Source organism: Lepisma saccharinum, chromosome 9 (genome assembly GCF_977018435.1).
Source record: "Lepisma saccharinum chromosome 9, izLepSacc3.1, whole genome shotgun sequence".
Lineage (NCBI taxonomy): Eukaryota > Metazoa > Arthropoda > Insecta > Zygentoma > Lepismatidae > Lepisma > Lepisma saccharinum.
In genome coordinates, this window is record NC_139237.1 from 84,377,602 (window position 1) to 84,397,926 (window position 20,325).

The 20,325-nt window shown below is 41.1% G+C and overlaps 1 protein-coding gene and 1 pseudogene across 1 annotated transcript; both read left to right on the top strand.

The window, feature by feature from the left end:
- Positions 1–260: 260 nt before the first annotated feature.
- On the top strand, positions 261–2,120 carry LOC145992511 (glucose dehydrogenase [FAD, quinone] pseudogene; annotated as a pseudogene).
- A 3,055-nt stretch (positions 2,121–5,175) lies between these two features.
- On the top strand, positions 5,176–13,135 carry LOC145992792 (glucose dehydrogenase [FAD, quinone]-like). The gene is made up of 2 exons (XM_083129185.1): positions 5,176–5,251; positions 11,109–13,135. Exons 1-2 carry the CDS (start codon positions 5,187–5,189, stop codon positions 12,979–12,981), a joined length of 1,938 nt encoding a protein of 645 aa, XP_082985311.1. The 5' UTR covers positions 5,176–5,186; the 3' UTR covers positions 12,982–13,135.
- Positions 13,136–20,325: the final 7,190 nt, after the last annotated feature.

Sequence of the window (20,325 nt, forward strand, 5' to 3'; positions counted from 1 at the left end):
AAGTTGACCCTCCTTTTACTCGTCGCTTACCCGACTTATCTGTTGGTGCAACAGATATTCAGTGATTCTGGGGATAACTGTGAGTTTACTCTTGCTTGCAAACGTGCATAAGATTAGTGCAATGGTAGGTGATCTTAACTCGAGGGTTACCCTGAGCTGTAGATTTTTCAAACTCACGAGTATAAGCACAGGTAACCACAGCTATTCAAACATTTAAAACTACTGAAGCGTTTCTCTCTCTTTTCAGAAATTCCACCACTATGGATGCCACATGCTTAGCCGTACATCAACCTCAGTGCCCAGGGCATGCAAGCAGCTTTGGGGCGGCGATGTTTGTGAACTTGATACAGACAATCGTGCAGGCACAGTGCGACCTCGCAAAGCAAGTTCCGAAAATCCAAGAGGACCCGTTCGATGAGAAGTACGATTTCATCGTGGTCGGAGCAGGTACCGCAGGATCGGTGTTGGCCAACAGGTTGTCAGAAGTCGACGATTGGAAGGTTCTGCTCCTGGAAGCTGGCGGCGATCCACCTATCAGCACGGAGATTCCGGGGAACGCAGTGAACCTCGTTAACTCCGAATTGGACTGGAAGTATTTAACCGAACCGAATTTTAGGGCGTGCTCAGGACACGTAGATGAGCGATGCCAGTTTGGAGCCGGCAAGGTGTTAGGTGGTTCCAGCACCATAAACTCCATACTATATGTTCGGGGGAACAGGTACGATTACGACCTATGGGAGAACATGGGAAATAAAGGTTGGGGGTACGAGGACGTTCTTCCATACTTCAAGAAATCCGAAGACATGACGATTCCGGAACTTACGAGCTCGCCATACCACTCGACGAATGGCTACTTGACGGTTGAAGAAAGTCCCGATATCTATCCGATGGAGAGAATTATGGTTGAAGCAGCCAAGGAGCTTGGGTACAAAGAACTAGACTTGAATGGGAAGTCACAGACGGGGTTTCAACGTTACCAGATGACAACTCGTAACAGGACGCGGTGCAGCATGGCGAAAGCTTTCCTGGTTCCAGCATCTGGGCGACAGAACCTCCACATAGTCAAACACGCCACGGCTGAGAAGCTCTTAATCAACACGGATACCAAAACAGCGTACGGGGTGCAGTTCCACAAAGGTGGAGAAACGTACACTGCTACGTCAACCAAAGAAGTCATCTTGTCTGCAGGTGCAATAGGTTCGCCTAAGTTGTTGATGCTCTCCGGTGTAGGCCCAAGGAAGAACCTTGGAGAACTAGGGATATCGTGCATCGTGGACTTAAAGGTGGGGCACAATCTCCAAAATCACCCGAGTGTACTTGGACCAGCATTCTGCAGTCCTCAGAACGTTTACTCGTGTGATGACTCATCACAAGTGGACCCGTACTACAACTACTTGATACACAGGACGGGGCCACTGATTAAAACCACATCAAATCCTAATGGATTTATCAGTACGCGTTTTGCAGATCCCAACATAGACATGCCAGATATTCAGTTATCGTTTCATCCATTCCCTGCGGGAGACCTTGCAAGCAAAGTGACCACGAGGGATAGGCGTCGAATAAACGACGAACTGTATCATTCGATTCTGCAACCAGACACACATAAGAACCTCTTCGTACCTTGGATAGGTCTTGTAGGTACCAAAACAACCGGCACAATAAAGCTACGGAGTTCCGACCCCTCAGACCAGCCCCTAATATACCCAGAGTACATGAACGACGAAGAAGACCTAGATATACTTGTGGAAGGAATACAATTTGCCATTAACATGAGTAGAACTAAAGCTGTGAAGGACTATGGTGCGGAATTATGCGCGGGAAAATTATCCGCTTGCTCTCATCAAAAATTCGGTTCAAGGACTTATTGGAAGTGCTTTGCAGAGAACACCATTATTTCTCAAAACCACCCAGCAGGAACTTGTAAAATGGGGAATTCATCAGATTCCTATGCCGTGGTGGATCACGAACTTAAGGTGCGCGGATTGAAAGGGCTGAGGGTCATTGATGCTTCAATCATGCCCACCATTGTCAGCGGAAATACTTATGCTGCAGTTATTATGATTGGAGAGAAAGGTGCGGATTTAATCAAATCTACTTGGAATAAACAGATAAATTAAATTTAAAAAGGTCAACTCAAATGTCGAACGCACTTATAAAATCTACAACTCTTGTATTTTGAGTAACGTAAATATAAGCAATGTCAGTATTCTGTCAGAAGAACTCAACAAAAGGAAATACATCAATATTTATAGCATCTTTCTTTCTTTCTGATGCAATAACACGTCGCTTTTATTTTAAAAACTCCAGGAATTGTGAAACAAAAAAGAACTTCGGTGCTGAATATTGTTATTTTCCTCCACTGGGAAAAAAAATTCTAGAGCAGAAATGTAATCGTCGAAGTTAATTCAAGGCCTCTTTACGGTCATGTAGGGAAATTGGAACCGGGACTATACTTTAAAATGGGATCCGAATTAACTGTGCCACATGCCTCCACCACCGATCGAACCCCGGACCATTTGATAGTAACTGCAGCAAGGAAAGTTACTTGGAACTCATTTCCAAATAGACAGTTTCGTTAATGTTTAAAATAAACGAATAATAGAGGGCAAGGTGTATATGTTAGGATTATGGAGAAAAGTCAACAGAAATTTTTTATCCTCATTGAAATGGTTGAAAAATTTACAAATAATTCGTAATTTTCCCGATAAATTTTAGCAGCACGGAACATCAGAAACGCCAATGCAGTTCCGGATATTCCAAAATAGCTGGCTCATAGGGAATCCCAATACAAATGTTCTTAGTGAGTGGCAATTTTTGAGTCGACAGCAAGGGTTTTATTTTCCAAACCCTGGAGTAGTTTCAGTTGAGAAATATTGAATTGTAACATTAATACACGCCCTTTGTGAAAGTATTTTGCTTTTTTTATTATTATTGTTATTATTATCGTGTTGCATTTTCTTAATTGTGTAGTGTAGAGCAGTGTTCCGCAACCGGTGTGCCGTCAGAAGGTGAATGGTGTGACGCGAAATTTTACCTAATATCGTAAGAAATTAATTGTCGATTTTAAGTAAGAAGGTGCTTGTTTAATTCTTGCTGATAACTTTTATGTTTTCATAGAAATTAAATGTATTTTATTTACTCAATATTGTTATGGTTTGCTCATCTTATATGTATTCTCGCCTGTAATATTGGGCCGGTTTGATGGGTTACAGGCGGCAAGCTTTGTGTGCCTTTTAGCGGCCCGCACCAGTCATACAATAGATCTATTCAAGCGAGTTATTTGCTTGTAATACTGCATCTTTTGTGTACGACTGGCTGTTTTGTGCCTGTTTGTCGCCGCTTCTTAAACTTTATTGCCCTTTTCCTTCGCCGAAGGACCCACACATTGTCAGACAACAATTACAGTATTTCAGTTCAGTTCTATCACATCTGTGCTCTGCATATGCGGATTTATTTGCAGATGATCAATGGGTATCTAAGTTGGCATACCTTTCCGATATTTTCGTACACTTCAATGAAGTAAACAGAAAAATGCAAGGTAGAAACGAAAATATTCTGACTAGTATGGATATGATTCAAGGATTTATTAATAAGTTGAACTTGTGGACACAGACAATTGAAAATGGATCGTGTGAGATGTTCCAAACTGTATGGCCCCTTGCTGACGATAACAAGGTGTTGATGGACTTAATTAAAGAACATTTAGTACTCTCGCAGAAGACTTTCAAAAAATAATTTGGAGAGAGCGTTGAAGATTTTGACTGGGTTCGTGATCCATTCAGTATGGATTCGAAATATCTTCCGAAAAATTTACGATCACAAGAGGAACTGGCAGATTTGAAAGCAGACAGAACATTGAAATTAAAATTTTTCGAAGTGCCTTTGGATACATTTTGGTTGTCAATAAGCAGTGAATACCCGGCTATCTCCGAGATGGCAGTTAATGTGTTATTACCATTTTCAACTACTTATTTGTGTGAAATGGGCTCCTCGACGTTGACTGCAATTAAAACATCAAAGAGAGAGATACTCAAATCCATCGATGAAGAAATGAGGTTTGCTTTGTCAACGATTCCGCCACGAATCAGCCGTCTGTGTGCAGCTAAGCAGGCTCAAGTATCACATTGAAGGTGTGAGTAGAGTCATTTACTTTAAAATTCGTATTAGAAATGTGTATTTTCTAATTTTCTAGTGAATTAAAGTTAATAAATTTTTAATAAATGCATAAGTCTATTCATGTTTTGTAATAATAATAATAATAACAATGATGATGATAATAATAATAATTGATTACATAACGACGTAATATTTCGTATTTATATTAAGATTCATATGATTTTGAGGGGACAGACATTTTGGTGTGCCGTGTTGAGTCTAGGCCCGTCTGTGGTGTGCCGTGAGTAAAAAAAGGTTGCGGAACACTGGTGTAGAGGTTTGAAATTTTTGATATGTGAAGCACTTTCGGTTACATGATGGATCTTATTTTATGAGCCCCATCTCAGTTATCTTTTGGTGTTCGTAGGAATTGATGTTCCTAGAGCTGCAATTCTTCCACCCAACGATGCATGTCTACTGCAAGTCTGCAGAAAGTGTTGTGCTACATTGAATTCTCTGCCTGCTTCTTGACGAACATCGAGGTGGGTGCTTGTACTGCAAGTTGTTATATTCTTTAACTGAATCATCGACAGGACCAGGACCACAGTATTGATACCCGAGAGTAAGTGTACCACAGGGATCTATTCTGGGTCCAAAGTTTTTCTAACATGCTTATAAATGATATTATGGACGACAAATTTGGTTTTGCATTATACTCGTATTAATACGCAGATGACTATCTCCGGTACTGTGCATCAAGCAAATTAGAAAAAGATCTGGAATATTTCTAGGTTGTAATATTGCCATTAGTTGTCAATGAAAATGGTACATCCCAGAAGTGTCCATGAATGTCGGTGGAAGCACACACGTCATTCTCGATTAGCCTGACTGAGCACTCTGACTGAGCACTAAGTGGTCTTAAAACAATTTCTTTGAAAACTGTCAGTTTCGCCTTCAGCTGCGTGGGAGAAAATGAGGTAAGCCTACTCATAAAAACAAATGAACCAACAACGATGGTGTGATATATCCTTGTACTGGTTACCACGCCACATATTTTCAAACTGTTTCTGTGGACGAGCAACAGCAGAATGCACAAAGTGGAAGGTGAAGCGAAATATACTGCAAGAGAAAACAGGAAAACAAAGCAAAGCCGGTGAGTAACCAATTAGTGTACAATGCTTGAAGTCAAAGTAAAACTTACAATATTCTACCTTCAAAATTTGACACACTGACTTTAAAAAAAAAATATGATACATAAAGCTACATGATGATTGCGCATGTTTGGAGTCTGTTTTAAGTTAACTTTATGCACAGGTAGGCTAATCGTGACTGGATCTCCACTTTAAAGTGTGATCCGAACCAATAACTGCTTCCACTGGGTGCTTCCACTACAAGTCCACGACGTTACCACTACGCCATCGGGGATTATAATTAGAAATTGGGGTTGAGTGCCCCGTAAATATATTTTCTGTAAAAACTGAAACATTAAAATTACATTAATTAGGTTAAGTATGTAATGTTTGTTATTACTTTAAAAACGGTCTTGGTAATATATTTTACGTAGTCGTATGGCAGCGGAAATTGACGTCATTAGACCGTCATCTCTTCCGCCACCCTTTAAGAGCAGCGTTTTATATATATATATATATATATATATATATATATATATATATATATATATATATATATATATATACACATTTGCCCTTACACTTAACTAGTAACAATGAGAACACAAACAAGTTGACCAAAGAACCAAAGAAATTTGCATATTGCTTTGACACCGAGTCGTCAGCATTTTAGGTCAGAAGGTTTTCTTACCGGTACAGTTCTTGCTACTGAGTGGTTTGTCATAAGGTACACGTTTTCCTAGAATTGCCGCCCGACCCAGGCAACTTGTCGATTGGCCTTGATACAGCTCCTATTCTTTCAGTCGCATGTGTCTTCCTAGCTGTGTCTTTTTCACCGAACACAACGCCCGATATTTTCGCTTTCTCTGATACTTTTTGGCTAATCACGAAGATGAGGATGAGTGATGGTATGATGAAAGGACACTCACAAAGAACGTCCATGCCCAGTCCGGGATTCTAACCCGGGACCTTTGGCGTCTTAGGACGCTCTGCACTTGAGACAAAGAGTAGCGGGGCTCTGGTGGAGAATACCAGCCAGATCAAAACAGTGATGAGCTTCTATGCTCTCATCACAACAATAATCCGCTTGACGGAACTTGACACTCAAACGGATGTTCCGTCAAGATGTGGGTGTTTATAAAATCATCTTCTCTAACTTTATTGGACATCTGGAATGTTACACACCTCCAAAACATATCCTCACCGCTAGGGGTAAAAAGGTTTACTTCAACACATCATTTTTATATAATTTTTTTTCGCTTTTTATATCAACACGACTGCAAATATGCACAGTACGTCACTCAGATTGTCATTTGTAATTGTAATTGGGGGACCTCTGGTTTGATACCCAATGGATGGTATCCCACTATAAACCGTAGGTCCGGTCCCGAGCAGCACGCCTGTGAACTTAAAAAAACCTAACTTTAACACGTATGTGCACGCCTTGAACACTTCCACACAAACCCTTCCTCAATCTGAGCAGAATATTTTTCAATAAAATTCAATTTAAATATTTATCATATGTGCGATATGTGATCAGTATTTTCTTCCTACACATTACTCATACCTATTTATTATTTTTCATGTTGAGACGAAGAGTTTTATCTGTAGGCAATACGCAACAACCAGAAAAAAAAAAGTTGTCGCCCTTTTGCACCAACATCGATTAACTGGCGAGTAAGGGCAAACTAACAGTTAACCTAACCCACGAGTACGCCGAGTATATGTTGCACCACCGGAAAAGGCGAGTAACCTGGGAGTAAAAAGAGCGTTAACAGAGTTTAAAAATTGCAGGAGCAATATACGTAAGCATACGCCAATTACAGGATAATGTGCAAAGTATATATTAAGAACGAGTATGATTTTCTTACAAAATGTGTTTGATAATACATTTATCATAGCCATCCACACACGAGATTGATAAGAAACATACAAAATGTGTTCCTCTCCATTAAGAATGTAAAAAGGTAAAGTGCTCCCCTGTGCTTAGCACCACGCCATGAAGGCGTATAGGGGGTGTGGGGATAACGCCCCACACTTTCTTGATCCGGTCGTGAGTCGGGGTGATGTGATCAGCATCACACCCCTGACCGCCTTTACCCCCCAGGGTTTCCCCCAGGTAACCATGTCATTCGACGCTGGATGCGCGCCGGGGCCGCTTCCAACGTTAGAAAAGTTCCCGGATGACAGCAACTTATTAAAAACACAAAAAAAAACTCATTGTACTTTGAGGTATTTTCTAAATTGCCTTTCTTCAGCCTGAATCACACGGAACTGGATATTCAGTACGAATGCCCTAGTTGGCGCTCAACTGGCTACTCATTTGCTAGCTTTCGCCTCAAATGATACTTCTTACCGCGTACTTGTCGATAGACCTTTGTTCCCATAAGAGCAATCTGTACTGTAAAGATGGACGAGCAATTTGAAGAATGCTGTAGGCGAATTACTGCTTTGTGCTTTTAGTGCACAGAAAAGTCAACCTCACTTCCACGTAGTACACCCTGGACTGCAGACTAACGGGGCTCTGGCGACTGGCCCAATGGGAAGTATAATTCTGTGTCGTCCTTTGTTTTGTCCTTATTTGTGCTGAGCGCCCTCCTTAGCCTCAGCTTTTAACCACGGTAAGAAAATTTTAGTTTTCAGACACGCTTTTATTTTTGTTATCATAAGGGGCTGGAACCCGTATAGTGTGACGGGTGCAAAATAGCCTCAGTGCTGACGCACCCAAAAAGTTTTTATACAAATTCAAATTCAAAAATTCAAAATTCAAAAAGAAAAGTGTGGACTAGAGATTGGCTCGAAAAAAATATAGTAATCAAGGCGTACCGAACACGCTTTTTACGGGTATGCATATTTATTACTCATACATGAGATTCGCAGGATTCATTCACAAATTTTAAAAAAATCTAACATACACTTGTAATAATAAGGATCTTCATTTTCGGCTAATTTTATTTGTCACGTACACATCTCATCGCTTTGCACAAATACCTAAATATTAATGAGCTGGACACGAATGCACTGCACGTCATCTCATTGCCTTTTTTTTTTATCGAGAAACTAACAAAAACAGCCAACACTCGGAAACCACAGACAAAAATCTCCCCTTTGCAAACTCACAAATTATCATCACATGCCCAAACTTTGCTGTGATTAGCTGTTCCACAGAATCCAGTCGAGAAAAGCCAGTAGCAATTAGAACATGTCCTAAGGGGTTATTCCTGAGTAAACAAAAAATAATCGACCAGGCAATTCGATTATCGATGACTGGGAAAGAACTTCCGGTTTGACCAAATTCCCAATGTAAACAAGTGGGATACAGATTATCTTCGAGCATATCTTGTTACGAAAGATAGCATACTGACTAGATCGCTTGAAATTTGAAAGCGATAGAGATAAACGAAAGTATCTGGGGAAAAAAATGAAATTCCTGGATCCTTTAGATGCAGATATAAGGGACAAATTACTAATATTTTCCAAGACAATGTTGATCTTCCACCAACAGTTTCGTGCTAAGACTTCTGCAGGTTGAAATAAACCTTACATAAATTATGAAAATTAAAATACTTCAATCTTACAACAGTAAAAACATATAATTTCTGATGTTGTGTATTCAAACACAGCTCCTCTAATTTTATCATATGGCTTAGAGAAGAGTGTCGTCAGAATTTTTGTAGGAGTAAAGGCCTTTAATAAAAGTAGAATAGTAGTAGTAATAATTACGACAGTTATAAATGTTATTGTACAATAACCAATTACTAAACTAATTACATATACAAATTTTATTCGAAATTTGTTATTATTATTTAATTTTTCATGCTATTCGATCCACAAGCCGAGTCAATATCCAGCACAACTATTTTCCATTAATTCTTTTAAATGTTATAGTTACAGTACTAAAATGCACAGTTATTGTATTTTATTATTAACTATTGCAAGTATCGTTCAAGAAAAGACTTTAGATCTTAGTAAAAATTTTATTAATAAAGTTTACATTGTGTGACCTCACATAAAACTATAATTTTTGGAATTCTGAATGATTATAAACAGTTCCAATTTTTAAATTTAATCAACACATGTGCGGTAGACAATTATAATGTTCTAAACACGTAAAATACTTTCATTTGATTTATTCCGGTGATGTAATGTCGACTATAGAGCCTATTCCCTTGTGTTTGTGTCCAGTCTTTTCGCTTTTCTGCCTGAATCCTCTGACATTTCCGTATTGGACCTGTCTGAAAACTGTGCACTGATGCCAGAGAAAAAAATATTTGTTCACAACCTTGTGTTGTACCCAAAAGCCACAAAATGATTGTCGCCTTTTCTTAAGACAATGCCTTTACTGAATGTTATTCATATCAAAACCGGAAGTGAAGTTCCCGCCCGCGCCAAGGAAGCACAGACATGTAAACATCCGGTGTATAGTCCTCATTCCTCCAAACCAGTCAAGCAGCCAGCCAGGCAGCCATCACATCCGGGCAGGTAGCCAGCTCAGCGCCAACTAACTGGATATCCAGTTCCGTGTGATTCGGCCTTTACGATGGTTTCCAATTGTTACAATAGCAGTTGCAAAACCTTTTACAGGAAAATGACACAATTAAAAGCAGAATTGTACATGAAATCGATTCTTCAGTAGAACAAACGAACGAAAATAAACATGAAAAATATCAATACAATTAGCGATATAAATATTAGCTACAAAATGATCATGAATGCTACGTAGTGCTAGATGTATACCGAAATCTGCTACAAACAAAACTATAAGACCACAAGACTTTACGGCTGCAAGCTGCAATAATATCTAGGGGGGAAAACTCATTTTAAGTCAAAAATTCAATTTTGCAACATACAGTTTCCCTTTGTTTATTATTTAAATACGACACATTATAGACATAATGCACATGTTGGATCTTCACACATGCCCAATATAAAAATATATGGAAAACATTTTATTTTATTAATTAAATGTGGCTTAGATTAAAGCAACAGAACATCGCAGTTTGAAAGTAATGTGCCTTTCCTAGTTATATCACAATTTATTCAAGTAAAGACGTATGTGCTGGAAATTGTATCTTGCCAGTTGCTTGTCACTGCTTACAGATACCAATGTCCCGTTACTTAAATCCTGTCTTCCTAATTTCTACCACGCCAGGAGTAGCACCACTCTTTTATAAACGGGTAACCAATCACGCACTTCCACTTGTGGAACGAATAGCCACTTGTTTTGAGGCTAGCTACTATTCCACCGTATCGTACCCAAGACGTTGGGCAAAAGTGACAACTCTGCTATTATCCTTAACATAGCAGCAAGCAGAAAACGGAATGCTTAAGAAGTAATTCCTCAATCGTTAGGTCACTCACTGGGGAGACTGCTGTAGAATCGAGAGAAGGTGGACAGTTAGCGAGTGAACAGATTTGTGACAGAATCGGGGATGAAGTGAGCAAGGGAGTAAGCAGAGTGAATTCTGACAGGGTGTCAGACATGTGCCGGTGACAATTGACGTGATTGAGATGACGATCTGTTGAAATAACCTTCATCCATAGTAACAATGCCCATATCGGTTCAGTCGTGGAGAGTATAAAACCCATTTACGGTACTTGTCAATTCTTGCCATTCTTCTTCGATCCCGACGCATCAATAAGATTGCGTTACGCTACAGAAACCTAGTGATTAGTGACCGCACGGCATGCAATGCCTTTCAGATTAGTGCAACGCAAGTTGATCTAACTCGAGGGTTACCTTGCCCCGTAGATTTCCGAACTCGCGAGTTTGGGCAATGCTGCTGTTAACGGGTAATACTCTTTAAATATGGGACCAGCACAGGTAATCATAGCCCCTCAAAGAATTAAATTACTTAAGATGTTTCTTTCTCATTTCAGACATTTCGCCACCATGGAGTCCATATGTTCAGCAATTCATCAGCCTCAGTGCCCAGGGCATCCAAGCAGCTTTGGCGCGGCAATGTTCGTGAACTTGATACAGACAATCGTCCAGGCACAGTGCGACCTCGCAGAGGGAGTTCCCTACATCCCGGAGGACCCATTCGATGAAGAGTACGACTTCATAGTGGTCGGAGCAGGTACCGCAGGATCGGTGGTGGCCAGCAGGTTGTCAGAAGTCGACGATTGGAAGGTTCTGCTCCTGGAAGCTGGCGGCGATCCACCTATCAGCACGGAGATACCAGGGAATGCAGTGAGCCTACTCGATTCCGAGTTGGACTGGAAGTATTTATCCGAACCTAACTCCAGGGCATGCTCAGGACACGTAGATAAGCGGTGCAAGTTTGCAGGTGGTAAGGTACTGGGTGGATCCAGCACACTAAACTACATGCTGTACGTCAGGGGAAACAGGAACGATTACGACCTATGGGAGAAGATGGGTAACAAAGGCTGGGGATACGAGGACGTTCTTCCATACTTCAAGAAATCCGAAGACATGACGATCCCGCAACTTTCGAGCTCGCCATACCACTCAACAGATGGCTACTTAACGATCGAAGAAAATCCCGATATCTATCCGATGGAGAGAATTCTGGTTGAGGCAGCCAAGGAGCTCGGGTACGAAGAAATAGACGCCAATGGGAAATCACAGCTGGGGTTTGAACGGTACCAAGTCACAACGCGTAACGGGACACGGTGCAGCACGGCGAAAGCTTTTCTGGTTCCAGCATCTACACGGCCGAATCTTCATATAGTCAAATTTGCTATGGTTCAGAAACTCTTGATTAACCCTCATACCAAAACAGTGTACGGGGTGCAATTCCTCAAAGATGGAGAAACTTACATCGCCACACCAACCAAAGAAGTCATCTTGTCTGCAGGTGCAATAGGCTCGCCAAAGTTGTTGATGCTCTCCGGTGTAGGCCCGAGGGAGAACCTGCGACAACTGGGAATACCGTCGTACGTGGACTTGAAGGTGGGGCACAATCTACGAAGTCACCCGAGTGTGTATGGTCCAGCATTCTGCAGTCCTCAGAAAGTTAACTCGTGTGATGGGACAATAGAAGTGGACCCCTACTACAACTTTTTGATTCACCGAACGGGGACACTGACAAGAGCCGTAGCAAATCCTAATGGACTAATCAACACGCGTTTTGCAAATCCCAACATCGACCACCCAGATATCCAATTTACGTTCCTTGCATTTCCTGTGGGAGAGCCTGAACGCAAAGTGACCACGAGGGAAAGACGTGGTATAAGTGATGATCTGTATCATTCGATTCTGCAACCAGACACAGATATGAACCTCCTCGTACCTTGGATAGTTAACTTGCGTCCAAAAACAAGCGGCACAATAAAGCTACGGAGTTCCGATCCCTCAGACCAGCCCCTAATATACCCAGAGTACATGAACGATCCAGAAGACCTAGATGTAATTCTGGAAGGAATTGTATTTGCCATCAATATGAGTAGAACTAAAGCTATGAAGGATTATGGCGCGGAAATGTGTACGGGAAAATTATCCACTTGCTCCGATGAGGAATTCAGTTCAAAGGCTTATTGGAAGTGCTTTGCAGAGAACACCATCCTTGCTCAAAACCACCCATCAGGAACTTGTAAGATGGGGAATGCCTCAGATCCAAATGCAGTGGTGGATCACGAACTTAAAGTGCGTGGATTAAAAGGACTGAGGGTCATTGATGCTTCAATCACGCCGAACATCGTCAGCGGAAATATTAATGCCGCAGTTATTATGATCGGAGAGAAAGGTGCGGATTTAATCAAATCTACTTGGAATAAGCAGGAACTTTAAGATTTGCTAGGCGTGCTCCAATGTTCGATGTGCAACTTTTGTATTTTAACCCAGATATGCCTACCGTCCTTCTAAAAGGACACTTTGCCTGTTTGAATATAAATCCCTCTGGAGGGGTCCTAAACTCTGCTCGAGGCTAGTTTTGTCGATTTTGCAGCACTGCATTGTTCTTATAACAAAGCATAACAAAATGCATTTTGATATGTTATTTTTCCTTATTTGTGTTTATGAGTCTGTGAAGCCATATCATTTTCTTCACACTGCAGAACGGAAAGGTAAGTTTTGTTATCTTTTATAAATGTTTCAGTTACTTTATGAGCAGTACACGTTTGCTAGGTTCATATGTGTTTGCCTAAAACCAAATAATGTTCAAAATTTTAATACACAGAGATGCAAAAATTATGTAAAGTTAGGTGTCCCTTTAGAAGGATAGTAGGCACTTGAGGGTTCTTTGTGTTTACCTTCATCATTTATATACATTTACATATTAATATATTAAACTTTATTACTATAAGTATTATTATTGAATACATTAATATATATGCCGGACCCCATGACCGAGTGGTTAGTACATCGCGCTGCGACGCTAGGGGTCCCGGGTTCGAATGCCGCTCCTGCATGGTTGTTTGTAAATGTCCATTTCATCCTTATCCCATGGAAGGCAATGACAAACCACCATGGGTTTACCTTGCCCAGCCACCTTCCGGTCAAAAGACCTGCCTTCAGGCAGACAACTCATCATCATCATCAATATATATATATATATATATATATATATATATATATATATATATATATATACACACATTTATATATATATATATATATATACATTTACATACATTTATTTATATTACGTAAATTTTATATTACAGAGGTCTTACACTTAATGAAATGCTTTCCATCCTTGAGGAGGAAGATGATGATGATGGTGATAGTTTACAACATGAGTTGGATATTGTAATAATGCCACCAACCAATGCCACAGGAGATGTCACCGATGAAGATTCTGGAGAAGATGATTCAGTTTCACCCAATAACCTACCAGGATCTAAGTTGAATGCTGAAGCAGAAATCTTTCCTTCCAACAACGATGAGATAATTAGCAATTTGGATTAAACTGTTTCCCGAAACAACAAACAAGATTCTCAGTGTCATCTAGTGAAAATAATATACGTGGACTAAAGGAAAACTGAAGGTGTCATTTAGTGACTAGCCAACAATTCAGGAAGTATATAATGAAGAGTCGCCACTCGAAATGTTTTTGCATTTCTTTGATGATGCTATTGAATTGTTGGTAGAACAAACTAACAGATATGCAGCGAGAAAGAACAAATCAGGAGATGTCAGTGAAGATGAAATGAAGTGCTTTTTAGGAATTATTTTGTTGAGTGGATACAACCAGGTTCCTAGAAGGCATCTTTATTGGGAACAATGCAAAGATACAAGCAATGGCGCAGTTGTGAATGCTATGTCTAGAGACAGATTCGAATTTATTATGTCAAATCTGCATTGTTGCGATAATGAGCATGTGGACACAAGTGATCGTCTTGCAAAAGTGAGACCTCTTTTCAACATATTGAATAAGAAATGTCGGGAAATGGCACCACACTTCGAATATCACTGTGCTGATGAGGCAATGGTGCCATATTATGGTCGCCACGGATGCAAGCAATTTATTCGCGACTAACCAATCAGGTACGGCTACAAGGTGTGGGTTGGTGCTACTTGTAATGGATATGTTATTTGGATGGAGCCATATCAGGGTGCAAAAACGAAACTACCTGATGAATACAAAGTAGGCTACTTCGTTTTGGCCCATCCGTGGTGCTCATGTACACTGATGTTTTACAATCTATTGGGTCTCACCCTTATCATATCATCTCTGATAATCTTTTTACCACAATTCCTCTTCTTACCGAACTGAGTCTGTGGTTGTAAGCTACCACACAAACAATTAGAGTATGTTATTATTTGTGTATATTTGTTTCATGTTAAATAACATTTCTTTCGCTGAAGAATAATGTGCATTACTTCGTTACACTAACATAATGTACCCCTCAATGCCTACTGTCCTTTTAAAAGGACACCCTCAAGAGCATAGTTGAAACTATTTCAAAATAAACACTATTTTTACATTAATCTGATTTTCCTTAATGCATTAAACACAAAAAACAAGAAAAATTAAAGAAAAAAATCAGGCATATCTGGGTTAAGTAACGTAAATTCGATAATTTGAGATTGTAATGTCAGCACAGTTTACAAAAGAAAATTCATCAGTAGTTACACTTTTCTTCGTTTCTCTTATAATTTAGATCTTGGTCATTTCAAATTTCAGCATGTGTGAAAAAACTAAGCTTAATCAATTGTCCCGTTGCTCAAGTGCAAATGTAGTTGCAGTAGCTACAGAGATAAGTTCTCGTTAAGGCTTAATAAGGGTAATCGGGGTTGGGAACTGAAGCACTGTGCCACGTTCGTTCATCGGGAAACGAACTAGGGAGCGCTTGATATCAACATTAACGTCTATGATAGCAAAGAATAGTCTACATATGATTAATCCACTACCTCCTGCTACTTACTTCGAACTCACACTCAGAAGTGCTATCACCAAAAACAGTTTCGTAATCGCTAACATGAATTAGTGCCAGAGTGCAACCTATATGTCTTAGGATAATCGTGTGTACAGTAGATCTCAGTAGAGGCGTTGACTGACTACATCGTAGTGAAACGCATCAGGAAACCTCAATGCACATTAAAATGGTGGATGCGAAATGATTCTGTAAGTTCGCTTTATAGCTGTATATGTTTACATGCTTCTTGTAAAGTGTTGACAAGTAAAGGTAAAGCTACAACCCTGCACACTGCAACATGCTCTGAAGATATAGAGGGGGATATGGGGGTAGAGCACCACACATTCACGATCTCGACCATTTGTGAAGGTGAAGGTGAAGAAAAAACTGCCCGCATTTAGACCTCATATGCTCAGTTTTTGGAGACTGGGTTAACCCCCAGAGCTCTCTATGTAGAGACCTTGATGGGAAAATTCCAATCTGAAGTCACTCACTCCAGGGAACCGAACCTTGATCTCCTGCATGGCAGCCAGACGCTCTACCGACTGGACCAACGGGCCTCAAAATGGTTGAAAGAGCTCCAAACATTTTAAATCATGTAAGCATAATTTTTTTTCCAGAAGAGACTTCCTGAATCCAAAATTTGAAAGTAATACAAATGATTACTCTAACGAGGAGCTTATCAATGAAGTATTCAAATCAGGAGGGTGAGGATGAGGTAATTCTGGGAGGGCAGGAGAAAACTGTACAAGGAGGACACCAATGGAGTTTGTCCTCATATGCTGTAATTTAAATTTCTGTTCAGCTTTGCCCTTTATCTATCATCTTATTTCATGCCACTTCATGTTTCATCGCAACGATAGGATGATTAGATGAATGTAACGAGGAGACATCCACAAGGAAGTGCACGAGCGCGACTCGAACCAGGAGTGAGGTCGTGAGTCGACCACTAAATGCTCTGGAACGCCGAAGCGATCTGTTTACGGCTACCGTGGTGATGAATGTTGATTTGTTACTAGATGAAACGGAACCCCCACGCACTGGTGCGAATGCCAATCGAGCACTCAAGCACTCTGGCAGGACGCTTCCCGACCTCTGTGGCGGAGTGGTCAGCACGGGAGTCCCGGTGTTCGAATCCCAGTCAAATCCCAAACAATCATTCATCCTCAAATTCACGATTAGCCACAAGTTGCAGAAAAGCAGAGTAAAATAAACAACATCAATGAATGGATCAATCAACTGTGGCAGGTTGGTACTAATTCATAGCCTCCCAGCATACATCAGTAGGAGGTCAATATTTCCAACATACAGGTAATCGAATGGGGCTACTTAGAAAAGTAAGTTTGTAACTCCGTGGGTGTTGGAGATTTATCTATAAAAGTAACCATGTTTATTCTTTCTTTATATATTTTATATTGCATATAGCTTCAATTGTTTATTTGTGTATTTCAAATGCCTTAAGTAACCTGCACTCCCATTGGCTAATTCAATCTTAGCGCGGTGTCTAGTTGCCGCCATCTTAGCGCGGTAGTTACTTCCAGCCAGTGTGCGTAGAGAGGCCACTCGGGACACAGCCAGAAACCGTCGCGGACAATTATGGATACCGTAAGCCCAACGTGGCTACGTTTCATTAGTGGCGCGTTGTTGTAACCCCAGCTGCAACTTCGTGTAAACAGTTTCCCCTAGACAGGAGTGCATGGGAAGTGTAATCAAGTGTTATGTGCATATACCTTATAATACATAGTTATAGTTATCAGTGTGTGTGCCTGTGTTTTCTTTACAACTACCAAGAGGATCGCGGTGAACTTTGCCCTGTAGCGACACAATCCATACCAGAGAGATGTAAGTGGTACCTACAATTTCACTTACATTTAGATCCTACCGGTTTGGATCATCATTCATTTCTGGTCCTTCACAGCCGGACAGGTTCTACATTCAGTTTTGGTCCTGTACGGTCCGGAACGCAAACATTTTGGTCCTCCGCAGGCCGCGATCTCCTTTGTATTGAACATGAGGTACGTTACCATCAGTGATTTCAGGGGCATTGTGTTGTGCAAACTTTATTTACAAGTACAGTAACGACAAGTTATTGATAGCATTACGTCATTCGTTGTAGCGCGCCAGATATTTTCCACGTGGCTGAAGGACGATCGGGACTTCCCCGACCGCCAGCGCTCTCGTTGTTCGCTTGTCAGTGACGTTTCACACTCCGCTCCCTTCGCCCCTCGCGCTGTACGAGGACTTTCGGTCGGCGACCAGTGACATGACGTCATACACCGGTGGTGTGTCCCTGAGTTATTTTTAGATTGCAGTTTTCTGTTCCTTCACGGGACTGGCTTTTCGTTCGTTTTCGTGCGGGAGCGAGGAGAAACGTATCGCGGAGAGTTGCATCAAGCAGCACACGCGTGCAGACGTGACATCACCATGGCGACCGTGCATCAGCTGTTCCAGTACTCGTCAGTGTCAACGACTACCTGCAGTGTTGCAACCTAACCAGGATTTCAGATGCCCAGATGGTCCAGTGAATGCCAGATCGGTGAGTACAACAGTGTTTGGTTCAATATTTCCTCATTTTTTCCTTTCATTTCAATACGCATTGCTTGTCCCTCCCACCTTGAGGCATGGCAGACTTAGCACATCTTCTAAAGCAACGTGCCGCCTACAGGGGGCAAATAACGAGATTGCAGTCGTACATTGGCAGTGTTGATCCAGAGGCGCCGAACGTTCAACAGATCAAGGTTCGGCTGGAGCAACTGAACACATTATGGCCCAAGATAGAAGAAATTCAGGATTGCATTGAATTTGAAGCCACAGACGATGAACACACGGCAGTTCGAGAGACAATCGAACTTTCATATTTCGATCTCAAGTCGCAGATGCTAACATTAATTGAGGGAAATCATTCAAACACAGACGGCGCGGAAAATGAACACAGGGCTTCGTGCAAGTCTCAAGTCAAGTTGCCATTAATAGAGCTTCCGCATTTCAGTGGAAATTACACCCAATGGGTATCATTCAAAGACACATTTTCTTCGCTCATACATGATAATTCGGATATTTCAGATATTCAGAAATTCCAGTATTTACGTGTCGCACTGAAGGGTGAGGCATTGCAAATCATTGAAAGCATACCAATTACAGCATCCAACTACGGTGTAGCGTGGAAACAACTCCAAGAGCGTTTTGACAACAAGCGTCTCATAGCTGCTTCACACGTCAATGATATTTTGCATATAAAACCAGTGTCGAGAGAAAACGCAGAAGAGTTGCGAGCGTTCACAAACACAGCTATCAGTTCCATCTCAGCGTTAAAATTATTAGCAGGAGATAGTTCACTATCAGATATAGTGTTAGTTCAGCATCTTACTTCTCAGCTTGATGCCACCACACGAAAAGCTCTTGAATTAGAAGTGAATGATTCTGAATTCACCACTCTTGACAGTTTGTTTCAATTTCTAGAGCACAGAACCAAGGCTTTGGAGAAATTCAAACCAATTTCCAATGAAAAATCAACATTCAAACCACAGTTTAGTGGCAACACCAAACAACAAAGTCACAAACCTGCGCATCCTTCCCCTTCAAGATCGTATGTTTCTACTGTATCTCCTTCATGCCTGTATTGCAAGGATACTATGAAGAATAATAAGCATCCGCTGTTTGCGTGCAGTTCTTTCAAAGCAGCTACTATAGCTCAGAAGTACAAATTTCTTCGAGAAAACCAGATCTGTTTCAATTGTCTTGGACAGTCAGATCACCAGGGATTTAGGTCAGGATGCAAGGCAGGATCTTGCAAATATTGCGGCGAGAAACATAATTCCCTTCTTCATGAAGATAAGAACAACAGAGAACGTCAAACACAGAAGCAGTCCAGTAAATCCAGAAGTAAATCGGCAGTAGGCGATGATACTCGTTTTCAGGATAATGATGCCCAGACTAAAGCAACATATTGTTCTGTCAAGAACAGAGAAACTTCGCAAGTTCTCCTAGCCACAGCAGTCATAAAAATCAAGAACGCATACGGCGAGTGGCTCCCATGTCGTGCACTTTTGGATGGAGCCTCGCAGAGTAATATTATGACAGAGCATCTTGCTCAGCAGCTACGCATCAAGAAACAAAAACGCCGAATACCTATCCAAGGGATAAATGAAGCTACAGTCCAAGCCTTTCACACCATGGAGACGCAGATTAAATCCAGCATAAGTGGATTCACCATGGATATATCTTGTTCCATCTTGCCAAACATCACAGGTTCGATGCCAGCGCAGAGGCTCGAAACTTCCACATGGGGAATTCCGAGTGACATACATTTAGCAGATCCTAGCTTCCATACACCTGGCAACATTGACCTACTTCTGTCTGCAGATGTGTTCTACACGATTCTCAAGCCAGAAAAACTTTCAATAACAGGAAACTATCCAGCGTTGCAAAACACTGAATTTGGATGGATTGTAGCAGGAAGGATTCCCAATGCACCATCTACGAACGGACCTTCGAAGTCATTCTTTGTTCGCACAGAAGATACAGTCAATTTCCATTTACAGAGATTTTGGGATTTGGAGGAATTCCATGATAAGTTGCCTTCGCCAGAAGAAATCGCCTGTGAAAAACATTTCCAGGAAACTACATCTCGTGATCGAGGAGTCGATGCAAAAACTATCAGATCACTTCAGCTTTGGTGGCACGGACCCACCTGGCTCCAAGAAGAGGAGACACAGTGGCCATCATCCAGTTTAGCATTCCGTCCAGACGACAACACTATTCCAGAGCAGCGTAA